We start from the raw sequence: 23,634 nt of genomic DNA, 5'->3' as shown, positions 1-23,634 counted from the left end.
CAGATCTTACCAGGCCTGGATAGGTATTTTATATGTCAGCTAACCACATATTCGACTCGGTACTGGTACTCCATGTATGTTATTAACTGTGCATATATTCGTGTCACTATTTCTATTTAATGTTTGTACATCTTTAACATCAGCGCTTGCGGGTACCAGTTACTGCCTTGGGCTGTCAACCTCTAGCTTGAACATCTCATTCTAACGGAATCAGAAGGATACGAATCCATTCTCATGGGCGATATGCTGCAACGTTTAGTCTAGAAATACATTTAGGTAATATTGGGTTCCAACTCGTTCTAGAATTCCCTCTCTTTGTAGGGTACAGTATCTTTGTACATTGAGACCCAACTCCTAGCCCTCGATGGATTAAGGTACCCTCTCAACCTGGTAGGCTACGGTAAAACCAGTCAAAGTACCATCTAATATTGCACAATTAGCACTGCACATCAAAGATGTACTTGGTGTATAGGAACTGTATCACGGCTGCCCTATAGAGGATACATGTCGCTGTGACTAACTTCAATAGGAGCAGTGGTGGAAAAAGTACCCAATTATCTTTTTTTTTACATTTAACCTAAGCAAATCAGTTAAGAACAAATTCTTATTTACAATGGACGGCCTACACCAGCCAAACCCGGACGACGCTGGCCCAATTGAGCGCCACCCTATGGGACTCCCAATCACGGCAGGTTGTGATCCTGCCTGGATTCGAACCTGTAGTGTCTGTAGTGACACCTCTAGCACTGAGACGCAGTACTTTAGACCACTGCACCACCTGGGAGCCCAAATGGCATATTTGAGTAAAAGTAAAGATTCCTTAATTGAAAATTACTCAATAGTCACCCCAGTAGACTACTTGAGTAAAAGTCTAACAGTATTTGGTTTAAAATATACTTATATATCAAATGTAAAAATAATTTCAAATTGCTTAAATTAAGCCAGACGTTTTTTGTTATTTATTTAGGGTTAGACAGGGACACACTCCAACATGCAGACAAAATTTACAAAGGAAGCATTTGTGTTTAGTGAGTCCACCAGATCAGAGGCAGTAGGGATGACCAGGGATGTTCTCTTGATAAGTGCATGAATTGGGCCATGTTCCTGTCCTGTTAAGCATTCATAATGTAACCAGTACTATTGGGTGTCAGGGAAAATGTATGGAGTAAAATGTACATTATTTTCATTAGGAATGTACTGAAGTAAAAGTTGTCAAAAATATAAATAGTAAAGTAAAATACAGATACCCCCAAAAACTACTTAAGTAGTATTTTTACTTAAATAAATACTTTACACCACTGAATAGGTGCCATCCCAGAACCAACCAGCACAAAGACACACACAAAAAAGTTTGTTACAAACATCCATGAATTTCTTTATTTTCTTCAGAAAACAGTACATCTAAAAAGAATCACTGCAGTTTTGGCACTACACTAAACAGGTGTGAAGTACTACACTGAACAGGTGTGAAGTACTACACTGAACCAATGCGACTAGATTTTCAAGTCTTCATGGAAAAGTAAATATTGAATCCAAAATAAATCTCTCACTAGGGTTTTTAAAAAAGAATGGAGAACAATGTTATATTGAGGAGTAGAGGGGAAGGGGTGCGATGCTAAGGTGGTGGACAGGATGTTTGGCTATTCCTTGGGCCCTGTTTCCCAGACACAGATCAAGCCTAGTCCTGGACTAAAAAGCTTTGTTTCAATGGAGACTCTCCAATTATCATGTTTTTTAGTCCAGGACCAGGCTTGACCTGTGTCCGGGAAACGAGTCCCTTGGGATTTTGAGAGGGGTTTAGACATGCCATGATGATTAAACTGTACTCATCAGCTGAAAACCGTGCACATAGCCTTGAGGAATGAACACACACTCACTCTGCTATATAGTCATCATTGCCCAAGCGAGAGCAGATTACATCAAATGCTCCGTCACTAACAAGCTGAACAATCTACTCACAAACCAAAAGCTTTCATTACCAGCAACTCTTAAGAATAATAAAATCAGCACTTCAAACAAATAAATAAACATGTTTGTGCATTTATGTTACATACACATGTTATATACACATAATAAAATATGCATATAGCAGAGATAAACAAAGTACACAAACATCCAAGTATGTAAATGTGTGTGCCAGGTTAAAATGTCCCAAATGAGACCCTATTCCCTATATAGTGCACTACTTTTGCTCAGAGCCTTATGGGCCCTGGTCAAAAGTAGTACACTAAAAGGAAAAGGGTCCATTTGTGAAACACTCCTAATCTAAATGATAATGAACGATCATCTGAACACATAGACTGTGGCTAAGAACACTTCACTGGAGACCTGGGACAATATGGTTCCTATCCTCTAGAGCAGGGCTCTCCAACCCTGTTTCTGGAGAGCTAGCCTCCTGTAGGTTTTAACTCCAACCCTCGAGTTAACTCTAACTCTGTTCCTGGAGAGCTACCTGTTCCTGGGGAGCTAGGTTTTCACTCCAACCCCAGTTGTAACTATCTTAATTCAGCTGATCAACCACGTAGTTATTAGAATCAGGTGTGCTAGATTAGGGTCAAAGTGAAAACGTACAGGACGGCAGCTCCCCAGGAGCAGGACTGGAGAGCCTTGCTCTAGTGGGATAATATAGTTAGTTGGTGCAGAGTTGATAACATTGAGCAATAGTACGGGGGAAACTAGCTCTGGTCCTACGGCGTAGTGCTGCACTAATGGGGGAACACGCACTACATGTTGGACCAGAGATAGGGGGAAACCTGCAGGCATCTTCATCAAGCATTCCACTTCCCCACAGACACACAAAGGAAAAGAACAAGAGAAATCAACTGTACAGTAACATTACAGTAATATTACAGTAATATTACAAACTGCAGATCAATCATCCATGCTATGGTTTATCCTTAAATATTAAGTATAGTAGAAATGTAAATGAGCACTAAAAACAAATACACAACTCTATTTTATTCCATCCAGCCATTACGTATGCATATTCCCCCCTTCCCCTTCTCAAGGTCCTCAGGGTGCAGGGTTGTATTCGTTACGGCACAACGTAGCAAAAACCTTTTTCTAAGGAAACATCCAGGTAGTTCCTCCTCGTTTCATTACGTTTGGTGCCTAGTGAAAACGACCCAGGTGTCATCCGTTGGTCTGGTCAGAGGGCAGGGACCTGGACGTGAGGCCCGTCTCCCCTCATGCAGGCTCGTCTGTTCTGGTATTCACACAGCGTCTCAGAGTAGCGCTGCTGATCGAGGATCAGGTCGCCATGTCCATATAATGGTATTCACTACGATCTGAAAGGCAAAACTGATCCTAAATCAGCAATTGTACTCAGACGCTTTGTGAATACGGCCCTGTTCTGTTCAGTCTGAGGCTTTCCCAGACTAATAACAGAGTGAGGAACTGTTGAGTGGCTCAGAGAGGGCATTCAGGGTGTCGTTCCTCTGTTAAGAAAACATAACAATCTCCATCTGAAAGTTGTATCAGGGCCCTAAAGAGAGACCAAATGGACAGCTGGATTAATGGTTGGTGCCTTGTAGTTTATAATGTACTGTAACTTGTGTTGGTGAGGTTTCCACCCAAGCATACGTTTGAATTGATCTACAATGAGTGAGCATTTTAGGATGGGAGTGTGTGTCCTACCAGGTATCTAGGCATAGTAGCAGGGAGAGACCAGCAGGTCGGTCAGAACCAGCAGCTGGTCGTCAGTGAACTGCTGTTTGTGTTCCTGCCAGTTGTCATGATGAGTCCGCCGGAAGTTAGACAGGGTCTTCTTCACAGTCATCTTCAGGAGAGAGAGAGAGAGAGAGATATTCAGGGGCGCGAGATTCAGGGGCGCGAGAGAGAGAGCGCGAGATTCAGGGGCGAGAGAGAGAGAGCGCGAGATTCAGGGGCGAGAGAGAGAGAGAGCGCGAGATTCAGGGGCGAGAGAGAGAGAGAGCGCGAGATTCAGGGGCGAGAGAGAGAGAGAGCGCGAGATTCAGGGGCGAGAGAGAGAGAGCGCTAGAGATTCAGGGGCGCGAGAGAGAGAGCGCTAGAGATTCAGGGGCGCGAGAGAGAGAGCGCTAGAGATTCAGGGGCGCGAGAGAGAGAGCGCTAGAGATTCAGGGCGCGAGAGAGAGAGCGCCAGAGATTCAGGGGCGCGAGAGAGAGAGCGCTAGAGATTCAGGGGCGCGAGAGAGAGAGCGCTAGAGATTCAGGGGCGCGAGAGAGAGAGCGCTAGAGATTCAGGGGCGCGAGAGAGAGAGCGCTAGAGATTCAGGGGCGCGAGAGAGAGAGCGCTAGAGATTCAGGGGCGCGAGAGAGAGAGCGCGAGATTCAGGGGCGAGAGAGAGAGAGAGCGCGAGATTCAGGGGCGAGAGAGAGAGAGAGCGCGAGATTCAGGGGCGAGAGAGAGAGAGAGCGCGAGATTCAGGGGCGAGAGAGAGAGAGAGCGCGAGATTCAGGGGCGAGAGAGAGAGAGAGCGCGAGATTCAGGGGCGAGAGAGAGAGAGCGCGCGAGATTCAGGGGCGAGAGAGAGAGAGCGCGCGAGATTCAGGGGCGAGAGAGAGAGAGCGCGCGAGATTCAGGGGCGAGAGAGAGAGAGAGCGCGAGATTCAGGGGCGAGAGAGAGAGAGCGCGAGATTCAGGGGCGAGAGAGAGAGAGCGCGAGATTCAGGGGCGAGAGAGAGAGAGCGCGAGATTCAGGGGCGAGAGAGAGAGAGAGCGCGAGATTCAGGGGCGAGAGAGAGAGAGAGCGCGAGATTCAGGGGCGAGAGAGAGAGAGCGCGAGATTCAGGGGCGAGAGAGAGAGAGCGCGAGATTCAGGGGCGAGAGAGAGAGAGCGCGAGATTCAGGGGCGAGAGAGAGAGCGCGAGATTCAGGGGCGAGAGAGAGAGCGCGAGATTCAGGGGCGAGAGAGAGAGCGCGAGATTCAGGGGCGAGAGAGAGAGCGCGAGATTCAGGGGCGAGAGAGAGAGAGCGCGAGATTCAGGGGCGAGAGAGAGAGAGCGCGAGATTCAGGGGCGAGATTCAGGGGCGAGAGAGAGCGAGAGGGAGAGTGACAGAGAGCATGTCGTTGAGCTGTGTGTGTTAGTCCTCCTCACCTCAATGGGCTGTGTGTCGTTGAGGTGGACGCTCAGGTTCATCAGTAGCTGGGGCATCCAGCTGGGAACATCGTAGGGGCTGGACAGGATACAGGCACTCAGACCTAACACTCCAGCATGTCGCCTCACTAGATCTACACACACACGGGGGGTGGGCATTGAAAAACTGAGCTAGAACATGTTCAGCAAGGTCAAGACAAATGCTTTTTTGAAGTTTATCTAACACAACCATGGCAACTGTGTTCCAAGTAAACAATTGACCATTGGCTGTAGACAGCTATGTTCTAATACCCATACTAGTGTGCCACTTAAAATGAAGATACAGTAAATGTACAAAAGTATGTGGACACCCCTTCAAATTACTGGATTTGACTATTTCAGCCCCACCCGTTGCTGAAAGGTATATAAAATTGAGCACACAGCCATGCAATCTCCATAGACAAACACTGCAGTAGAATGGCCTTACTGAAGAGCTCAGTGACTTTCAACGTGATGCCACCTTTCCAACAAGTCAGTTCGTCAAATTTCTGCCCTGCTAGAGCTGCCCTGGTCAACTGTAAGTGCTGTTATTGTGAAGTGGAAACGTCTAGGAGCAACAACGTCTCAGCCGCGACATGGTAGGACACAGAACGGGACCGCCGAGTGCAGGAGGGCATAAAAATAGTCTGTCACCGGTTGCAAAGTTCCACACTGCCTGGAAGCAACGTCAGCACAAGAACTGTTCGTCGGGGGCTTCATGAAATGGGTTTCCATGGCCAAGCAGCCACACACAAGCCTATCACCATGCGCGGATGCCAGGAGAACACTACCTGCCCCAATGCATAGTGCCAACTGTAAAGTTTGGTGGAGGAGGAATAATGGTCTGGGGCTGTTTTTCATGGTTTCATGTTTTCCTTAGTTCCAGGGAAGGGAAATCTTAATGCTACAGTATACAATGACATTCTAGACAAATATGTGCCTCTAACTTTGTGGCAACAGTTTGAGGTAGGCCCTTAACCTGTTGAGTATAGGGGGCAGTATTTTCATGGCCGGATGAAAAACGTACCCAAATTAAACTGCCTCCTACTCAGACTCAGAAGGTAGGATATGCATATGATTAGTAGATTTGGATAGAAAACACTGAAGTTTCTAAAACTGTTTGAATGATGTCTGTGAGTATAACAGAACTCATCTGGCAGGTAAAAACCTGAGAAAAATCCAACCAGGAAGTTTGACCTCACATGGTTGTAGTCATTTCAAATGATGTTCTATCTAAACTAGTGTCTGTGATGTCATATTGCACTTCCTAAGGCTTCCACTAGATGTCAGTCATTAGAACCTTGTTTGAGGCTTCTACAATGCAATTTGATTGAATAATACCCGGAACAGTAAGTGGTCGACCTGGTGTCATTGACTTACCTCGTGCGATCACGCAGGGCTAGCCATTTTTATTTTTCTTCTTTAATGAATCTGCTATTGTCCGGTTGGAATATTATCGAAATTCTACGTTAAAAACACCCTAAAGATTGATTGTGAACATGGTTTGACATGTTTCTACAAACACTGAGGGAACTTTATAACTTTTCGTCGATGGTGGATAGATGCATTTTGGAATGGTGATCTGGATGTGCCATCAATACGAATTTATTTCGACATAAATTATAGACTTTATCGAACAAATGAACATTTCTTGTGGAAGTGGGAGACCTTCCGAGTGCATTCAGCCGAAGATCAGCAAAGGTAAGATAATATTTTTAACATATTTCAGCGTTTTGTGGATGCCGTGGCTGGACGGCTAACTGAATAGCTTGGGGCTCAGTACTCAGAATATTGAACAATGTGCTTTCTCCGTAAAGTTATTTTGAAATCTGACAAAGCGTTTGCATAAAGGAATAGTTCATATATACTTCTTTAATTAATTGTTATATATTTTGTCAGCGTTTATGATGAGTATTTCTGTAAATTATGGTGCACATTCACCGGAAATTTTGGGGTGAATACATTTTCTGAACGTCACGCGCCAATGTAAAATGTTTTTTTTTTGATATAAATATGAACTTGATGGAACAAAAAATGCATGTATTGTCTCACAATGTCCTAGGAGTGTCATCTGACGGTGATGGTCAAAGGTTAGTGCATAATTTTAGCTGGTTTTGTGCTTTTGAATGGCTACCCTTGCTTGGAAAATGGCTGTCCTTGCTAGGAAAATGGCTGTGTTGTTTTTTTGCTGTGGTGGTATCCTAACATAATCTAATGTTTTGCTTTCGCTGTAAAGCCTTTTTGAAATTGGACCAAGTGGTTGGATTCAGAAGAAGTGTATCTTTAAAATGATGTAAAATAGTCGTATGTTTGAGAAAATTGAATTGTGGTATTTTAGTTGTTTTTGTATTTCGCGCCATGCGATCCCATTGGCTGTTGGCTAGGGGTTCCGCTGGCGGAACAGGGTTCCACTAGCGGAATGCCTAGATGTAAGAAGTTAATGAAACATGTTCAATTTGGTTTAAATAATGCAAAAACACAGTGTTGGAGAAGAAAGTAAAAGTGCAATATTTGCCATGTAAAAAAAGCTAACGTTTAAGTTCCTTGCTCAGAACATATGAAAGCTGGTGGTTCCTTTTAACATGAGTCTTCAATATTCCCAGGTAAGAAGTTTTAGGTTGTAGTTATTATAGGAATGATAGGACTATTTCGCTCTATACCATTTGTATTTCATATACCTTTGACTATTGGATGTTCTTATAGGCACTATCGTATTGCCAGCCTAATCTCGGGAGTTGATAGGCTTGAAGTCATAAACAGCGCAATGCTTGAAGCACAGCGAAGAGCTGCTGGCAAACGCAGGAAAGTGCTGTTTGAATGAATGCTTACGAACCTGCTGCTGCCTACCACCGCTCAGTCAGACTGCTCTATCAAATCATAGACTTAATTATAATATAAAAACACACAGAAATACAAGCCTCAGGTCATTAATATGGTCAAATCCGGAAACTATAATTCAGAAAACAAATCGTTTATCCTTTCAGTGAAATGCAGAACCGTTCCGTATTTTATCTAAAGGGTGGCAATCCTAAGTCTAAATATTGCTGTTACATTGTAAAACCTTCAATGTTATGTCATAATTATGTACAAATCTGGCAAATTAATTACGGTCTTTGTTAGGGAGAAATGGTCTTCACACAGTTCGCAACGAGCCAGGCGGCCCAAACTGCTGCATATACCCTGACTCTGTTGCACAGAACGCAAGAGAAGTGACAACTTCCCTAGTTAAAAGAAATGCATGTTAGCAGGCAATATTAACTAAATATGCAGGTTTAAAAATATATACTTGTGTATTGATTTTAAAGAAAGGCATTGATGTTTATGGTTAGGTACACATTGGTGCAACGCCAGTGCTTTTTTCGCAAATGTGCTTGTTATATCATCACCCGTTTGGCGAAGTAGGCTGTGATTCGATGATAAACTAACAGGCACCGCATCGATTATATGCAACGCAGGACAGGCTAGATAAACTAGTAATATCATCAACCATGTGTAGTTTACTAGTGATTATGTTAAGATTGATTGTTTTTTATTAGATAAGTTTAATGCTAGCTAGCAACTTACCTTGGCTCCTTGCTGCACTCGCATAACAGGTAGTCAGCCTGCCACGCAGTCTCATCGTGGAGTGCAATGTAATCGGCCATAATCGGTGTCAAAAAACGCAGATTACCGATTGCTATGAAAACTTGAAAATCGGCCCTAATTAAATCGGCCATTACGATTAATCGGTCGACCTCTAATTAACATGTTTGTCACTTAGCAGACACTGTTATCCAGAGTGACTTATGGGTACAATTAGGGTTAAGTGCTTTGTTCATGGGCACAGACCGATTTTTCACCAAGTCGGCTCGGGGATTCGAACCAGCAACCTTAACCGCTAGGCTACCTGCTGCCCCATAGTAACACAGTCAGGGAAAGTGTGTGCTCTAAGTAATGGATTGGACAGTTAGTAGCTACCTCCAGAAGGGATGGTGTCCACCACAGAGCCCAGCTCCCTCTTCCTCTTCTTGGGCAGGCGGGTCTTGCAGAGGGCCTCAAAGTGGCTCTGCATGGGGCCCTCTATGGACAGGAAGTTACACTGAAGGAAACCGCTCAGAGTGGTGGCAGCCATCTCCCTCACCTGGGGGAGAGAAGGAAAGAGGGTTCATTATTTCTACATACATATGTGGAGCTGGCTGGTCCAGTCTGTACTGACCAGATCTACTCAACAGACAGAAGCTCCATCTAAACTCGTCTCCTCCTCAAAATGCAGTGAAGGGCTGAGGGGAGGGACCATAGTTGGACCATATCCTCCAACACTCTTGAGAAGTAGTCAAGATAGGAAGAGATAAATCACTGAAAGATGAATTGAGATAGAGCAGGGAGAGAGAGCAGGGAGAGCGAGCAGGGAGAGCGAGCAGGGAGAGCGAGCAGGGAGAGCGAGCAGGGAGAGCGAACAGGGAGAGCGAACAGGGAGAGCGAGCAAGGAGAGCGAACAGGGAGAGCGAACAGGGAGAGCGAACAGGGAGAGCGAACAGCGAGAGCGAACAGGGAGAGAGACAGAGCGAGCGAGCGGGGAGGGGTAGCGAGGTCAGACACACACACACACACACACACACATATACTTTTATATACATACATATATATAGATAGAGGAGGGCAGGTCAGACTATATATATATATATATATATAATTATACACATATATATAAATAGAGGAGGGCAGGTCAGACTATATATATATATACACATATATATGCATACTGGACCCTATTCCAACTAAACTACTGAAAGAGCTGCTTCCTGTGCTTGGCCCTCCTATGTTGAACATAATAAACGGCTCTCTATCCACCGAATGTGTACCAAGCTCACTAAAAGTGGCAGTAATAAAGCCTCTCTTGAAAAAGCCGAATCTTGACCCAGAAATTATAAAAAACTATCGGCCTATATCGAATCTTCCATTCCTCTCAAAAATTTTAGAAAAAGTTGTTGCGCAGCAACTCACTGCCTTCCTGAAGACAAACAATGTATACGAAACGCTTCAGTCTGGTTTTAGACCCCATCATAGTACTGAGACTGCACTTGTGAAGGTGGTAAATGACCTTTTAATGACGTCAGACCGAGGCTCTGCATCTGTCCTCATGCTCCTAGATCTTAGTGCCGCTTTTGATACCATCGATCACCACATTCTTTTGGAGAGATTGGAAACCCAAATTGGTCTACATGGACAAGTTCTGGCCTGGTTTAGATCTTATCTGTCGGAAAGATATCAGTTTGTCTCTGTGAATGGTTCGTCCTCTGACAAATCAATTGTAAATTTCGGTGTTCCTCAAGGTTCCGTTCTAGGACCACTATTGTTTTCACTATATATTTTACCTCTTGGGGATGTCATTCGAAAACATAATGTTAAATTTCACTGCTATGCGGACGACACACAGCTGTACATTTCAATGAAACATGGTGAAGCCCCAAAATTGCCCTCGCTAGAAGCCTGTGTTTCAGACATAAGGAAGTGGATGGCTGCAAATTTTCTACTTTTAAACTCGGACAAAACAGAGATGCTTGTCCTAGGTCCCAAGAAACAAAGAGATCTTCTGTTGAATCTGACAATTAATCTGGATGGTTGTACAGTCGTCTCAAATAAAACTGTGAAGGACCTCGGCGTTACTCTGGACCCTGATCTCTCTTTTGAAGAACATATCAAGACTGCTTCAAGGACAGCTTTTTTCCATCTACGTAACATTGCAAAAATCAGAAACTTTCTGTCCAAAAATGACGCAGAAAAATTAATCCATGCTTTTGTTACTTCTAGGCTCGACTACTGCAATGCTCTACTTTCCGGCTACCCGGATAAAGCACTAAACAAACTTCAGTTAGTGCTAAATACGGCTGCTAGAATCCTGACTAGAACCAAAAAATTTGATCATATTACTCCAGTGCTAGCTTCCCTACACTGGCTTCCTGTTAAGGCAAGGGCTGATTTCAAGGTTTTACTGCTAACCTACAAAGCATTACATGGGCTTGCTCCTACCTATCTTTCCGATTTGGTCCTGCCGTACATACCTACACGTACGCTACGGTCACAAGACGCAGGCCTCCTAATTGTCCCTAGAATTTCTAAGCAAACGGCTGGAGGTAGGGCTTTCTCCTATAGAGCTCCATTTTTATGGAATGGTCTGCCTACCCATGTGAGAGACGCAGACTCAGTCTCAACCTTTAAGTCTTTACTGAAGACTTATCTCTTCAGTAGGTCCTATGATTAAGTATAGTCTGGCCCAGGAGTGTGAAGGTGAACGGAAAGGCTGGAGCAACGAACCGCCCTTGCTGTCTCTGCCTTGTCGGTTCCCCTCTTCCCACTGGGATTCTCTGCCTCTAACCCTTTTACAGGGGCTGAGTCACTGACTTACTGGTGTTCTTCCATGCCGTCCATGGGAGGGGTGCGTCACTTGAGTAGGTTGAGCCACTGACGTGGTCTTCCTGTCTGGGTTGGCGCCCCCCCCCTTGGGTTGTGCCGTGGCGGACATCTTTGTGGGCTATACTCGGCCTTGTCTTCGGACGGTAAGTTGGTGGTTGTAGATATCCCTCTAGTGGTGTGGGGGCTGTGCTTTGGCAAAGTGGGTGGGGTTATATCCTGCCTGTTTGGCCCTGTCCGGGGGTATCATCGGATGGGGCCACAGTGTCTTCTGATCCCTCCTGTCTCAGCCTCCAGTATTTATGCTGCAGTAGTTTATGTGTCGGGGGGCTAGGGTCAGTCTGTTACATCTGGAGTATTCTCTTGTCTTATCCGGTGTCCTGTGTGAATGTAAATATGCTCTCTCTAATTCTCTCTTTCTTTCTTTCTTTCTTTCTCTCTCTCTCGGAGGACCTGAGCCCTAGGACTACCTGGCATGATGACTCCTTGCTGTCCCCAGTCCACCTGGCCATGCTGCTGCTCCAGTTTCAACTGTTCTGCCTGCGGCTACGGAACCCTGACCTGTTCACCGGACGTGCTTGTTGCACCCTCGACAATTACTATGATTATTATGATTTGACCATGCTGGTCATTTACGAACATTTTAACATCTTGACCATGTTCTGTTATAATATCCACCCAGCACAGCCAGAAGAGGACTGGCCACCCCTCATAGCCTGGTTCCTCTCTAGGTTTCTTCCTAGGTTTTTGGCCTTTCTCAGGAGTTTTTCCTAGGGAGTTTTTCCCAGCCACCGTGCTTCTTTCACATGCATTGCTTGCTGTTTGGGGTTTTAGGCTGGGTTTCTGTACAGCACTTTGAGATTTCAGCTGATGTACGAAGGGCTATATAAATAAATTTGATTTGATATATATAAATAGAGGAGGGCAGGTCAGACTATATAAATAGAGGAGGGCAGGTCAGACTATATATATATATATATATATATATATATATATATATATATATATATATATATATATATATATATATATATATATATATATATACTGCTCAAAAAAATAAAGGGAACACTAAAATAACACATGCTAATTAATTACTTAAAAATCATACAATGTGATTTTCTGGATTTTTGTTTTCGATTCCGTCTCTCACAGTTGAAGTGTACCTATGATACAAATTACAGACCTCTACATGCTTTGTAAGTAGGAAAACCTGCAAAATTGGCAGTGTATCAAATACTTGCTCTCCCCACTGTATATAGAGGACGGCAGGTCAGACATAGAGGAGGGCAGGTCAGACATATATATTTAAATACATACACATAGAGGAGGGCAGGTCAGACTATATATAGGAGGGCAGGTCATTAGACTAGAGGGCAGGTCATTAGACTAGAGGACAGGTCATTAGACTAGAGGACAGGTCATTAGACTAGAGGACAGGTCATTAGACTAGAGGACAGGTCATCTGGGGTATTTTTTCTGAATAGAAATACAGAAAAGCCTACATCACCCTCCCCCTTATCCCCTCCCCATAGCAACAGAATACTCCTGCAGTCTGTGGTTTCCATAGCAACAAGTGAGAGGGGGACCGGAGGGGGAGAATAAGGATGAAGAGTGCTGTAAGACAGGGAGGAGAGGGCCTGTGATCACACACACTTTGTAACCTCCAGACATACCATTCTGTCTTCTTCAATGTGATCGGTAACCGCCAGACCTACCTATCTACCATTCTGTCTTCTTCAATGTGATCTGTAACCTCCAGACCTACCTATCTACCATTCTGTCTTCTTCAATGTGATCTGTAACCTCCAGACCTACCTATCTACCATTCTGTCTTCTTCAATGTGATCTGTAACCTCCAGACCTACCTATCTACCATTCTGTCTTCTTCAATGTGATCTGTAACCTCCAGACCTACCCATCTACCATTCTGTCTTCTTCAATGTGATCTGTAACCTCCAGACCTACCCATCTACCATTCTGTCTTCTTCAATGTGATCTGTAACCTCCAGACCTACCTATCTACCATTCTGTCTTCTTCAATGTGATCTGTAACCTCCAGACCTACCTATCTACCATTCTGTCTTCTTCAATGTGATCTGTAACCTCCAGACCTACCCATCTACCATTCTGTCTTCTTTAATGTGATCTGTAACCTCCAGACATACCCATCTACCATTCTGTCTTCTTCAGTCATGACACCATCTGTCATTCAGTCTGTTGTGTACTATGATCATCCTCTCTGTTGAACTCATTTTCTACATTCAATCAAATTTATTTATAAAACCCTTTTTACATCAGCAGATGTCACAAAGTGCTTAAACAGAAGGAACAACTACCTAGAAAGGCAAGAACCTAGGAAGAAACCTAGAGGAACCAGGCTCTGAGGGGTGGCCAGTCCTCTTCTGGCTGTGCCGGTGGAGATAAGAGTACATGGCGATGAAGGCCAGATTGTTCCTCAAGATGTTCAAACGTTCATAGATGACCAGCAGGGTCAAATAATAATCAGTGATTGTAGAGGGTGCAACAGTTCATCACCTCAGGAGTAAAATATCAGTTGGCTTTTCATAGCTGAGCATTCAGAGGTCGAGACAGCGGGGGGAGCGAGAGAGAAAGGGTCGAAAACAGCATGTCCAGGATATGTGTGTGTGTGTGTATTACCTCCAGCTGCTCATCCTCCAGCAGGCGTATGACCAGTGCTCTGACGTCGTTGACGGCTCCCTGGTCGCTCATAAAGGTGAACAGGTTGTAGAAGACCATGATCTGTAGGTACGTCAGCACCGTGTAGCGTGCATGCCACGAACTGCTGCCTGCTATCTGGAATATAACGGAACTATGTTCATTTCAACATGACGGTAATGATCTTTAGGGACGTCAGCACTGTATAGAATGCATGCCACAAACTACAGTAACATAATCCAGAGAGAACAGCATCCAGCGTGTACCACAAACTACAGTAACGTAATCCAGAGAGAACAGCATCCAGCATGTACCACAAACTACAGTAACGTAATCCAGAGAGAACACCATCCAGCGTGTACCACAAACTACAGTAACGTAATCCAGAGAGAACACCATCCAGCGTGTACCACAAACTACAGTAACGTAATCCAGAGAGAACACCATCCAGCGTGTACCACAAACTACAGTAACGTAATCCAGAGAGAACACCATCCAGCATGTACCACAAACTACAGTAACGTAATCCAGAGAGAACACCATCCAGCGTGTACCACAAACTACAGTAACGTAATCCAGAGAGAACACCATCCAGCGTGTACCACAAACCACTGTAACATAATCCAGAGAGAACAGCATCCAGCGTGTACCACAAACTACTGTAACATAATCCAGAGAGAACAGCATCCAGCGTGTACCACAAACTACTGTAACATAATCCAGAGAGAACAGCATCCTGCGTGTACCACAAACTACTGTAACATAATCCCATGAGAACACCATCCAGTGTGTACGTACCACAAAACTCAGAGCAACTTCAAACAAACATTTTGCAGAGGCTCAGAGAGTAGTTAGAACCAGAGTCTTGACAATGGGGGATTTGACATGTTTTTTAACCGTTTTCTCTTTGGAGATTGCAGTGAATGGAGAAAGTGGTTATAGATGAGTCTGGCCTGTTTTTTTGTGTGTGCACACACACCTCTTGCAGGGCCAGCAGGACCAGTGGTATCTGCTCTGTGTAGAGTAGTCCCTGGGACATCAGAGACAGACAGGTCTTAGCATCCCTCTTCAGCTCATCATAACTGTCATCATTCTCCACCGGAGCGATCTACAAGAGGAGACAGATGAGGGTTGTTAGCATTCAGCCAGAGGATGATAGACCTCCCATCAGTATGGTTCCTCTCAAGGTTTCTTCCTTCCTTGACCCACCCACCTTGAACAGCAGTGGTAGCAACTGGAGCTGCTCTGGAACGGCCGTGGAGAAGGAGCGTCCAGCACTGGCCATCAGCCACTTGAGTACTGGAAACACATACATAACCTTTTTACATCGTATGCTCTGACGAAGGTCTTCATAACTAAACGTTTGGCACATTCAATTACTGAAATCTGCATCGTGCAGTGATCCAGTGAGCCGGGACTCTTTTCTCTTGGCTTTACACATTGGTTTATTAGCTCCATCAACTATATCCCTGACCTGTCTTCAGTAGTTTGATGGGTTAGGGGTCGTACCTGTCTTCAGTAGTTTGATGGGTTAGGGGTTGTACCTGTCTTCAGTAGTTTGATGGGTTAGGGGTCGTACTGGCGTTTTAGTAGTTTGATGGGTTAGGAGTTGTACCGGTCTTTTGTAGTTTGATGGGTTAGGGGTCGTACCTGTCTTCAGTAGTTTGATGGGTTAGGGGTTGTACCTGTCTTCAGTAGTTTGATGGGTTAGGGGTCGTACCTGTCTTCAGTAGTTTGATGGCCTGTGTCCTCTCGTCCTGCTCCCCCACATCGTTCTCCTCTACCACGTGGTTCTGGATCTCCTCGTCCCCCTCCGTCAGGGGTTTGAGGCGCAGCAGTACTCGCTCTGTGAACTCCTTGATGCGGGGCGAGGCCGTGGGCTGGGTGTATGGCAGGTTGACGTCTATCATGAAGATGTAGGTGAGGACGCTGGAGAGAGGAAAGAGAGCGAAAGAGGAGGCAGAGGGAGATTAACACCTTTAGTTAATTCATGAATCTAGATTTTTGTATTTAGGTCTACATTTTTGATGTATTCCTCTTTTTCGACAGTTTGCTTGTCTCTACCTCTTTCAGTACTCTCATGAATGATAAAATCAACAATTCTACCTGGTTTTACATAAATAAAAAGCATAAGGTGATCTCTTGGCCAACCTGTTTGAAAAGTTACGGACAAATGTTTACCTGCTATGACCGACGTGTGGTTAGATACCTAGCTGAATGAACTATGACCGACGTGTGGTTAGATACCTAGCTGAATGAACTATGACCGACGTGTGGTTAGATACCTAGCTGAATGAACTATGACCGACGTGTGGTTAGATACCTAGCTGAATGAACTATGACCGACGTGTGGTTAGATACCTAGCTGAATGAACTATGACCGACGTGTGGTTAGATACCTAGCTGAATGAACTATGACCGACGTGTGGTTAGATACCTAGCTGAATGAACTATGACCGACGTGTGGTTAGATACCTAGCTGAATGAACTATGACCGACGTGTGGTTAGATACCTAGCTGAATGAACTATGACCGACGTGTGGTTAGATACCTAGCTGAATGAACTATGACCGACGTGTGGTTAGATACCTAGCTGAATGAACTATGACCGACGTGTGGTTAGATACATAGCTGAATGAACTATGACCGACGTGTGGTTAGATACCTATCTGAATGAACTATGACCGACGTGTGGTTAGATACCTATCTGAATGAACTATGACCGACCTGTGGTTAGATACCTAGCTGAACGAACTATGACCGACGTGTGGTTAGATACCTAGCTGAACGAACTATGACCGACGTGTGGTTAGATACCTAGCTGAATGAACTATGACCGACGTGTGGTTAGATACCTAGCTGAATGAACTATGACCGACGTGTGGTTAGATACCTAGCTGAATGAACTATGACTGATGTGGCAAGTGGCAGTAAGCTGCTATGGACAACAGCGTCAGCAATGAAAATGTTTGTGCAATGTGTAGGTTAGGTCCTACCTTCCGATGCGCTCACGGACGTTCTTGTAGACCTGTGTGAGTTTGGGCTCTAGGTACTGCAGCAGTCTGTGGAGCAGCTCAGGGACCCTCCACTCCTGCTGAGCCAGGCCTCCCTGCAGCACATACAGACGACTGGACAGGAGAGAGGAGAGTTACACACACACACACACACACACCTAACCCTTCTGCTAAGTCAGGCCTCCCTGCAGAGTACACAGAAGACTGGACAGGAGAGAACAATAAAATAATCTTTTTTTTATTTTTTATTGTCCAACAAGGAGAATATTCTTCACTCACAGACAAACATTTTACACAGACAAACAAACCAAGAAACCATCACCGACCCAGACTCCATAGCGGTGTTCGAATACCCATACTAACATACTGTATACTACATACTTAATGGGTATATACACACTACATACCATTAGTTCATTTTAGTATACTGTAAACAACTAGTATCCTTTCAGTTGAGCGTACTTTGCCTGTCTACCGGAAGTTGATGCTGTGGCTGTGCAACCTCTTGCTGGCTAGTTAGCATAAATAACTAGCCAAACCTTTTACGACTTTAGGTGTGTTTGTAAATTCAATCTGGAGTGCATTCTGGGCGTATGTAAATTCAGAGTGTTTCGCTCTCGGAGCATTCAGAGCGCACACTGGACCCTCTGGCCGAGGAGTAGGGTTGAGCCGAGCGTTCGAATATACTGGCAAGTTCGACGTATTAGTACTAGCCTACTAACATTAGGTAGCTAGCTAACATACCGGTACATAGTGCTGTAATGATATGTTGCAGTTCGTAAGGAAAGCATAGCTAACAAATTGTCAGCCAACGTAACTTTTTTGAAAAGTCATTACTTCATTACATTGCTCAAAATATCTTAACATTTGTCATAATTAGTTAAAGCAATGAAATTGTATCCGCTCTCGTCGGACTTCGGCGCAAATCGGCTGCATATTCGCCGCCATTTTCTTGAAATCTGAAACCGTTGTGAAGCCACGCCCATTCTCTGAAGAATTGTATTATGGGCTCTAAAAGCAAGGAAATAGTGTCCACTGCTTGTATACCTCATATTTTGGCAAATTTAGTATGACATCCGGGAACTTTTGGCACACTAACTATATCCATACTATGACCAATAAGCACACTACATACTCAATTTACATCACAAAAAGTACAGTTAGTATGAGTATTCAAACAAACACAGCACATCTCTTCCATGCAGGACTAGTCATCTGAGCACATATGGAGCAGAATAAATACACCCTTCCACAAAAACACCAAGACACTGTCTAGGATGAGAATTAAAGGAGGCAAAGTTTTTCCTTACCAGGCATCTACGAAGGATCCCCCCTCCCCATTGACTGGAGATTCCATCAGCATTTCAAACAACCAGTGGAGCTTCCTGGGGTCTCTGCTCTCCTGTACAACACAACCAACCTAAAGTCAATGGCTGCTCTCCTGAACAATAACAAGGTCAAATGTCAACAGCATGGAAGCAGGAAATGAACAGGCCAGGCAAGTACTAGACAGAAGATTCAGGAGGCTATTTCTCAATATCTGTCCTCAATTCTTCACTCTTCGCCTTTTTCTCAAAATGTATTGGAAGAGAAGATCCAAGTTCCCCTCCCATTCAGGCCTTCTCCTCTACTGCGTTTCGAGAAGGAAACAAGGGGAGAGGATGCAATTGGGAATAGAGGAAGTACCAATTGAGAAAGAACCTGAAAGAAATGGACTGCTGAATGAGAGGGATGGGAGGGCTAGCAGCTTACACAGGCTGTGGCGATGCAGGTGCCCCAGTCAGCGTAGGTTTCTACAGTGATGTTGTTCAGAGCTGTACGGATCAGAGGACACAGCAGCTCCCACAGACTCTCCACCTGGGAGGGGAACATAGGTCAAAAGGTCAAGGACTTAACAAATACTCAACTTTTATTTATCCAACGAGGATCTGGCAAATTGCAAGTGCAAATATGTAAAGCACTGATTATAAGCATGGTGTGTGACCACAGCGTCTGTCTCTCTCCACTACCTTTCCATAGCTCCAGTGTGTGTTCCTTCCTCTCCCCTACCTTTCCATAGCTCCAGTGTGTTCCTTCCTCTCCTCTACCTTTCCATAGCTCCAGTGTGTTCCTTCCTCTCCCCTACCTTTCCATAGCTCCAGTGTGTTCCTTCCTCTCCCCTACCTTTCCATAGCTCCAGAGTGTGTTCCTTCCTCTCCCCTACCTTTCCATAGCTCCAGTGTGTTCCTTCCTCTCCCCTACCTTTCCATAGCTCCAGTGTTCCTTCTTCTCCCCTACCTTTCCATAGATCCAGAGTGTGTTCCTTCCTCTCCCCTACCTTTCCATAGCTCCAGAGTGTGTTCCTTCTTCTCCCCTACCGTTCCATAGCTCCAGTGTGTTCCTTCCTCTCCCCTACCTTTCCATAGCTCCAGAGTGTTCCTTCCTCTCCCCTACCTTTCCATAGCTCCAGAGTGTTCCTTCCTCTCCCCTACCTTTCCATAGCTCCAGTGTGTGTTCCTTCCTCTCCCCTACCTTTCCATAGCTCCAGTGTGATCCTTCCTCTCCCCTACCTTTCCATAGCTCCAGTGTGTTCCTTCCTCTCCACTACCTTTCCATAGCTCCAGAGTGTGTTCCTTCCTCTCCTCTACCTTTCCATAGCTCCAGAGTGTGTTCCTTCCTCTCCTCTACCTTTCCATAGCTGCAGAGTGTGTTCCTTCCTCTCCCCTACCTTTCCATAGCTCCAGAGTGTGTTCCTTCCTCTCCTCTACCTTTCCATAGCTGCAGAGTGTGTTCCTTCCTCTCCCCTACCTTTCCATAGCTCCAGAGTGTGTTCCTTCCTCTCCTCTACCTTTCCATAGCTCCAGAGTGTGTTCCTTCCTCTCCTCTACCTTTCCATAGCTCCAGAGTGTGTTCCTTCCTCTCCTCTACCTTTCCAAAGCTCCAGTGTTCCTTCCTCTCCCCTACCTTTCCATAGCTCCAGAGTGTTCCTTCCTCTCCCCTACCTTTCCATAGCTCCAGAGTGTTCCTTCCTCTCCTCTACCTTTCCATAGCTCCAGAGTGTTCCTTCCTCTCCCCTACCTTTCCATAGCTCCAGTGTATTCCTTCTTCTCCCCTACCTTTCCATAGCTCCAGTGTGTTCCTTCCTCTCCCCTACCTTTCCATAGCTTCAGTGTGTTCCTTCCTCTCCCCTACCTTTCCATAGCTCCAGTGTGTTCCTTCCTCTCCCCTACCTTTCCATAGCTCCAGAGTGTGTTCCTTCCTCTCCCCTACCTTTCCATAGCTCCAGTGTGTTCCTTCCTCTCCCCTACCTTTCCATAGCTCCAGTGTGTTCCTTCCTCTCCCCTACCTTTCCATAGCTTCAGTGTGTTCCTTCCTCTCCCCTACCTTTCCATAGCTCCAGTGTGTTCCTTCCTCTCCCCTACCTTTCCATAGCTCCAGTGTGTTCCTTCCTCTCCCCTACCTTTCCATAGCTCCAGAGTGTGTTCCTTCCTCTCCCCTACCTTTCCATAGCTCCAGAGTGTGTTCCTTCCTCTCCCCTACCTTTCCATAGCTCCAGAGTGTGTTCCTTCCTCTCCCCTACCTTTCCATAGCTCCAGAGTGTGTTCCTTCCTCTCCTCTACCTTTCCATAGCTCCAGAGTGTGTTCCTTCCTCTCCTCTACCTTTCCATAGCTGCAGAGTGTGTTCCTTCCTCTCCCCTACCTTTCCATAGCTCCAGAGTGTGTTCCTTCCTCTCCTCTACCTTTCCATAGCTCCAGAGTGTGTTCCTTCCTCTCCTCTACCTTTCCATAGCTCCAGAGTGTGTTCCTTCCTCTCCTCTACCTTTCCAAAGCTCCAGTGTTCCTTCCTCTCCCCTACCTTTCCATAGCTCCAGAGTGTGTTCCTTCCTCTCCCCTACCTTTCCATAGCTCCAGAGTGTGTTCCTTCCTCTCCTCTACCTTTCCATAGCTCCAGAGTGTGTTCCTTCCTCTCCTCTACCTTTCCATAGCTGCAGAGTGTGTTCCTTCCTCTCCCCTACCTTTCCATAGCTCCAGAGTGTGTTCCTTCCTCTCCTCTACCTTTCCATAGCTCCAGAGTGTGTTCCTTCCTCTCCTCTACCTTTCCATAGCTCCAGAGTGTGTTCCTTCCTCTCCTCTACCTTTCCAAAGCTCCAGTGTTCCTTCCTCTCCCCTACCTTTCCATAGCTCCAGAGTGTTCCTTCCTCTCCCCTACCTTTCCATAGCTCCAGAGTGTTCCTTCCTCTCCTCTACCTTTCCATAGCTCCAGAGTGTTCCTTCCTCTCCCCTACCTTTCCATAGCTCCAGTGTATTCCTTCTTCTCCCCTACCTTTCCATAGCTCCAGTGTGTTCCTTCCTCTCCCCTACCTTTCCATAGCTTCAGTGTGTTCCTTCCTCTCCCCTACCTTTCCATAGCTCCAGTGTGTTCCTTCCTCTCCCCTACCTTTCCATAGCTCCAGAGTGTGTTCCTTCCTCTCCCCTACCTTTCCATAGCTCCAGTGTGTTCCTTCCTCTCCCCTACCTTTCCATAGCTCCAGTGTGTTCCTTCCTCTCCCCTACCTTTCCATAGCTTCAGTGTGTTCCTTCCTCTCCCCTACCTTTCCATAGCTCCAGTGTGTTCCTTCCTCTCCCCTACCTTTCCATAGCTCCAGTGTGTTCCTTCCTCTCCCCTACCTTTCCATAGCTCCAGTGTGTTCCTTCCTCTCCCCTACCTTTCCATAGCTCCAGTGTTCCTTCCTCTCCCCTACCTTTCCATAGCTCCAGAGTGTGTTCCTTCCTCTCCCCTACCTTTCCATAGCTCCAGAGTGTGTTCCTTCCTCTCCCCTACCTTTCCATAGCTCCAGTGTGTTCCTTCTTCTCCCCTACCTTTCCATAGCTCCAGAGTGTGTTCCTTCCTCTCCCCTACCTTTCCATAGCTCCAGTGTGTTCCTTCCTCTCCCCTACCTTTCCATAGCTTCAGTGTGTTCCTTCCTCTCCCCTACCTTTCCATAGCTTCAGTGTGTTCCTTCCTCTCCCCTACCTTTCCATAGCTCCAGTGTGTTCCTTCCTCTCCCCTACCTTTCCATAGCTCCAGTGTGTTCCTTCCTCTCCCCTACCTTTCCATAGCTCCAGTGTGTTCCTTCCTCTCCCCTACCTTTCCATAGCTCCAGTGTGTTCCTTCCTCTCCCCTACCTTTCCATAGCTCCAGTGTGTTCCTTCCTCTCCCCTACCTTTCCATAGCTCCAGTGTGATCCTTCCTCTCCCCTACCTTTCCATAGCTCCAGTGTGTTCCTTCCTCTCCCCTACCTTTCCATAGCTCCAGTGTGTTCCTTCCTCTCCCCTACCTTTCCATAGCTCCAGTGTGTTCCTTCCTCTCCACTACCTTTCCATAGCTTCAGTGTGTTCCTTCCTCTCCCCTACCTTTCCATAGCTCCAGAGTGTGTTCCTTCCTCTCCCCTACCTTTCCATAGCTCCAGTGTGTTCCTTCCTCTCCCCTACCTTTCCATAGCTCCAGAGTGTGTTCCTTCCTCTCCCCTACCTTTCCATAGCTCCAGAGTGTGTTCCTTCCTCTCCCCTACCTTTCCATAGCTCCAGTGTGTTCCTTCTTCTCCCCTACCTTTCCATAGCTCCAGTGTGTTCCTTCCTCTCCCCTACCTTTCCATAGCTTCAGTGTGTTCCTTCCTCTCCCCTACCTTTCCATAGCTTCAGTGTGTTCCTTCCTCTCCCCTACCTTTCCATAGCTCCAGTGTGTTCCTTCCTCTCCCCTACCTTTCCATAGCTCCAGTGTGTTCCTTCCTCTCCCCTACCTTTCCAAAGCTCCAGTGTTCCTTCCTCTCCCCTACCTTTCCATAGCTCCAGAGTGTGTTCCTTCCTCTCCCCTACCTTTCCATAGCTCCAGAGTGTGTTCCTTCCTCTCCCCTACCTTTCCATAGCTCCAGTGTGTTCCTTCCTCTCCACTACCTTTCCATAGCTCCAGTGTGTTCCTTCCTCTCCCCTACCTTTCCATAGCTCCAGTGTGTTCCTTCCTCTCCCCTACCTTTCCAAAGCTCCAGTGTTCCTTCCTCTCCACTACCTTTCCATAGCTCCAGTGTGTTCCTTCCTCTCCCCTACCTTTCCATAGCTCCAGTGTGTTCCTTCCTCTCCCCTACCTTTCCAAAGCTCCAGTGTTCCTTCCTCTCCCCTACCTTTCCATAGCTCCAGAGTGTGTTCCTTCCTCTCCCCTACCTTTCCATAGCTCCAGAGTGTGTTCCTTCCTCTCCCCTACCTTTCCAAAGCTTCAGTGTGTGTTCCTTCCTCTCCCCTACCTTTCCATAGCTCCAGAGTGTGTTCCTTCCTCTCCCCTACCTTTCCATAGCTCCAGAGTGTTCCTTCCTCTCCCCTACCTTTCCATAGCTCCAGAGTGTGTTCCTTCCTCTCCCCTACCTTTCCATAGCTCCAGAGTGTTCCTTCCTCTCCCCTACCTTTCCATAGCTCCAGAGTGTGTTCCTTCCTCTCCCCTACC

The 23,634-nt window shown here is 45.9% G+C and overlaps 1 protein-coding gene and 2 long non-coding RNA genes across 6 annotated transcripts in view; all 3 read right to left on the bottom strand.

Annotated features, from left to right (window-relative positions):
* Positions 1-1,350: 1,350 nt before the first annotated feature.
* LOC115152802 (proteasome activator complex subunit 4B) overlaps positions 1,351-23,634 on the bottom strand; it is a 100,333-nt gene continuing 78,049 nt past the window's right edge. For 2 of the 3 annotated variants that reach the window (XM_029697613.1, XM_029697616.1), the window contains 11 exons: positions 18,933-19,037; positions 18,491-18,582; positions 17,163-17,294; positions 15,887-16,095; positions 15,380-15,465; positions 15,146-15,274; positions 14,149-14,304; positions 9,055-9,217; positions 5,080-5,213; positions 3,637-3,778; positions 1,351-3,484 (listed from right to left, as the gene is read on the bottom strand). In XM_029697613.1, the coding sequence (XP_029553473.1) occupies positions 3,644-3,778; positions 5,080-5,213; positions 9,055-9,217; positions 14,149-14,304; positions 15,146-15,274; positions 15,380-15,465; positions 15,887-16,095; positions 17,163-17,294; positions 18,491-18,582; positions 18,933-19,037 (1,341 nt within the window). In that variant the 3' untranslated portion in view covers positions 1,351-3,484; positions 3,637-3,643. The remainder of the gene's footprint in view (positions 3,485-3,636; positions 3,779-5,079; positions 5,214-9,054; positions 9,218-14,148; positions 14,305-15,145; positions 15,275-15,379; positions 15,466-15,886; positions 16,096-17,162; positions 17,295-18,490; positions 18,583-18,932; positions 19,038-23,634) is intronic. The other variant, XM_029697614.1, reaches the window with a different exon arrangement.
* On the bottom strand, positions 19,349-19,656 carry LOC115152804 (uncharacterized). The gene is made up of 2 exons (XR_003867581.1): positions 19,458-19,656; positions 19,349-19,383 (listed from the first exon to the last, which is right to left on the bottom strand). It is a non-coding gene; the product is annotated as an uncharacterized LOC115152804 (long non-coding RNA).
* On the bottom strand, positions 23,017-23,285 carry LOC115152803 (uncharacterized). Of its 2 annotated transcripts, none has more exons than XR_003867580.1 (2): positions 23,206-23,278; positions 23,017-23,055 (listed from the first exon to the last, which is right to left on the bottom strand). It is a non-coding gene; the product is annotated as an uncharacterized LOC115152803 (long non-coding RNA). The 2 variants fall into 2 exon arrangements; XR_003867579.1 differs by lacking the exon at positions 23,017-23,055 and adding an exon at positions 23,133-23,169 and having other exon boundaries at positions 23,206-23,285.

Source organism: Salmo trutta, chromosome 18 (assembly GCF_901001165.1).
Source record: "Salmo trutta chromosome 18, fSalTru1.1, whole genome shotgun sequence".
In the NCBI taxonomy this organism is placed as follows: domain Eukaryota; kingdom Metazoa; phylum Chordata; class Actinopteri; order Salmoniformes; family Salmonidae; genus Salmo; species Salmo trutta.
Note: the sequence above shows the minus strand (reverse complement) of the source record. Positions and strands in the feature narration are given on the sequence as shown.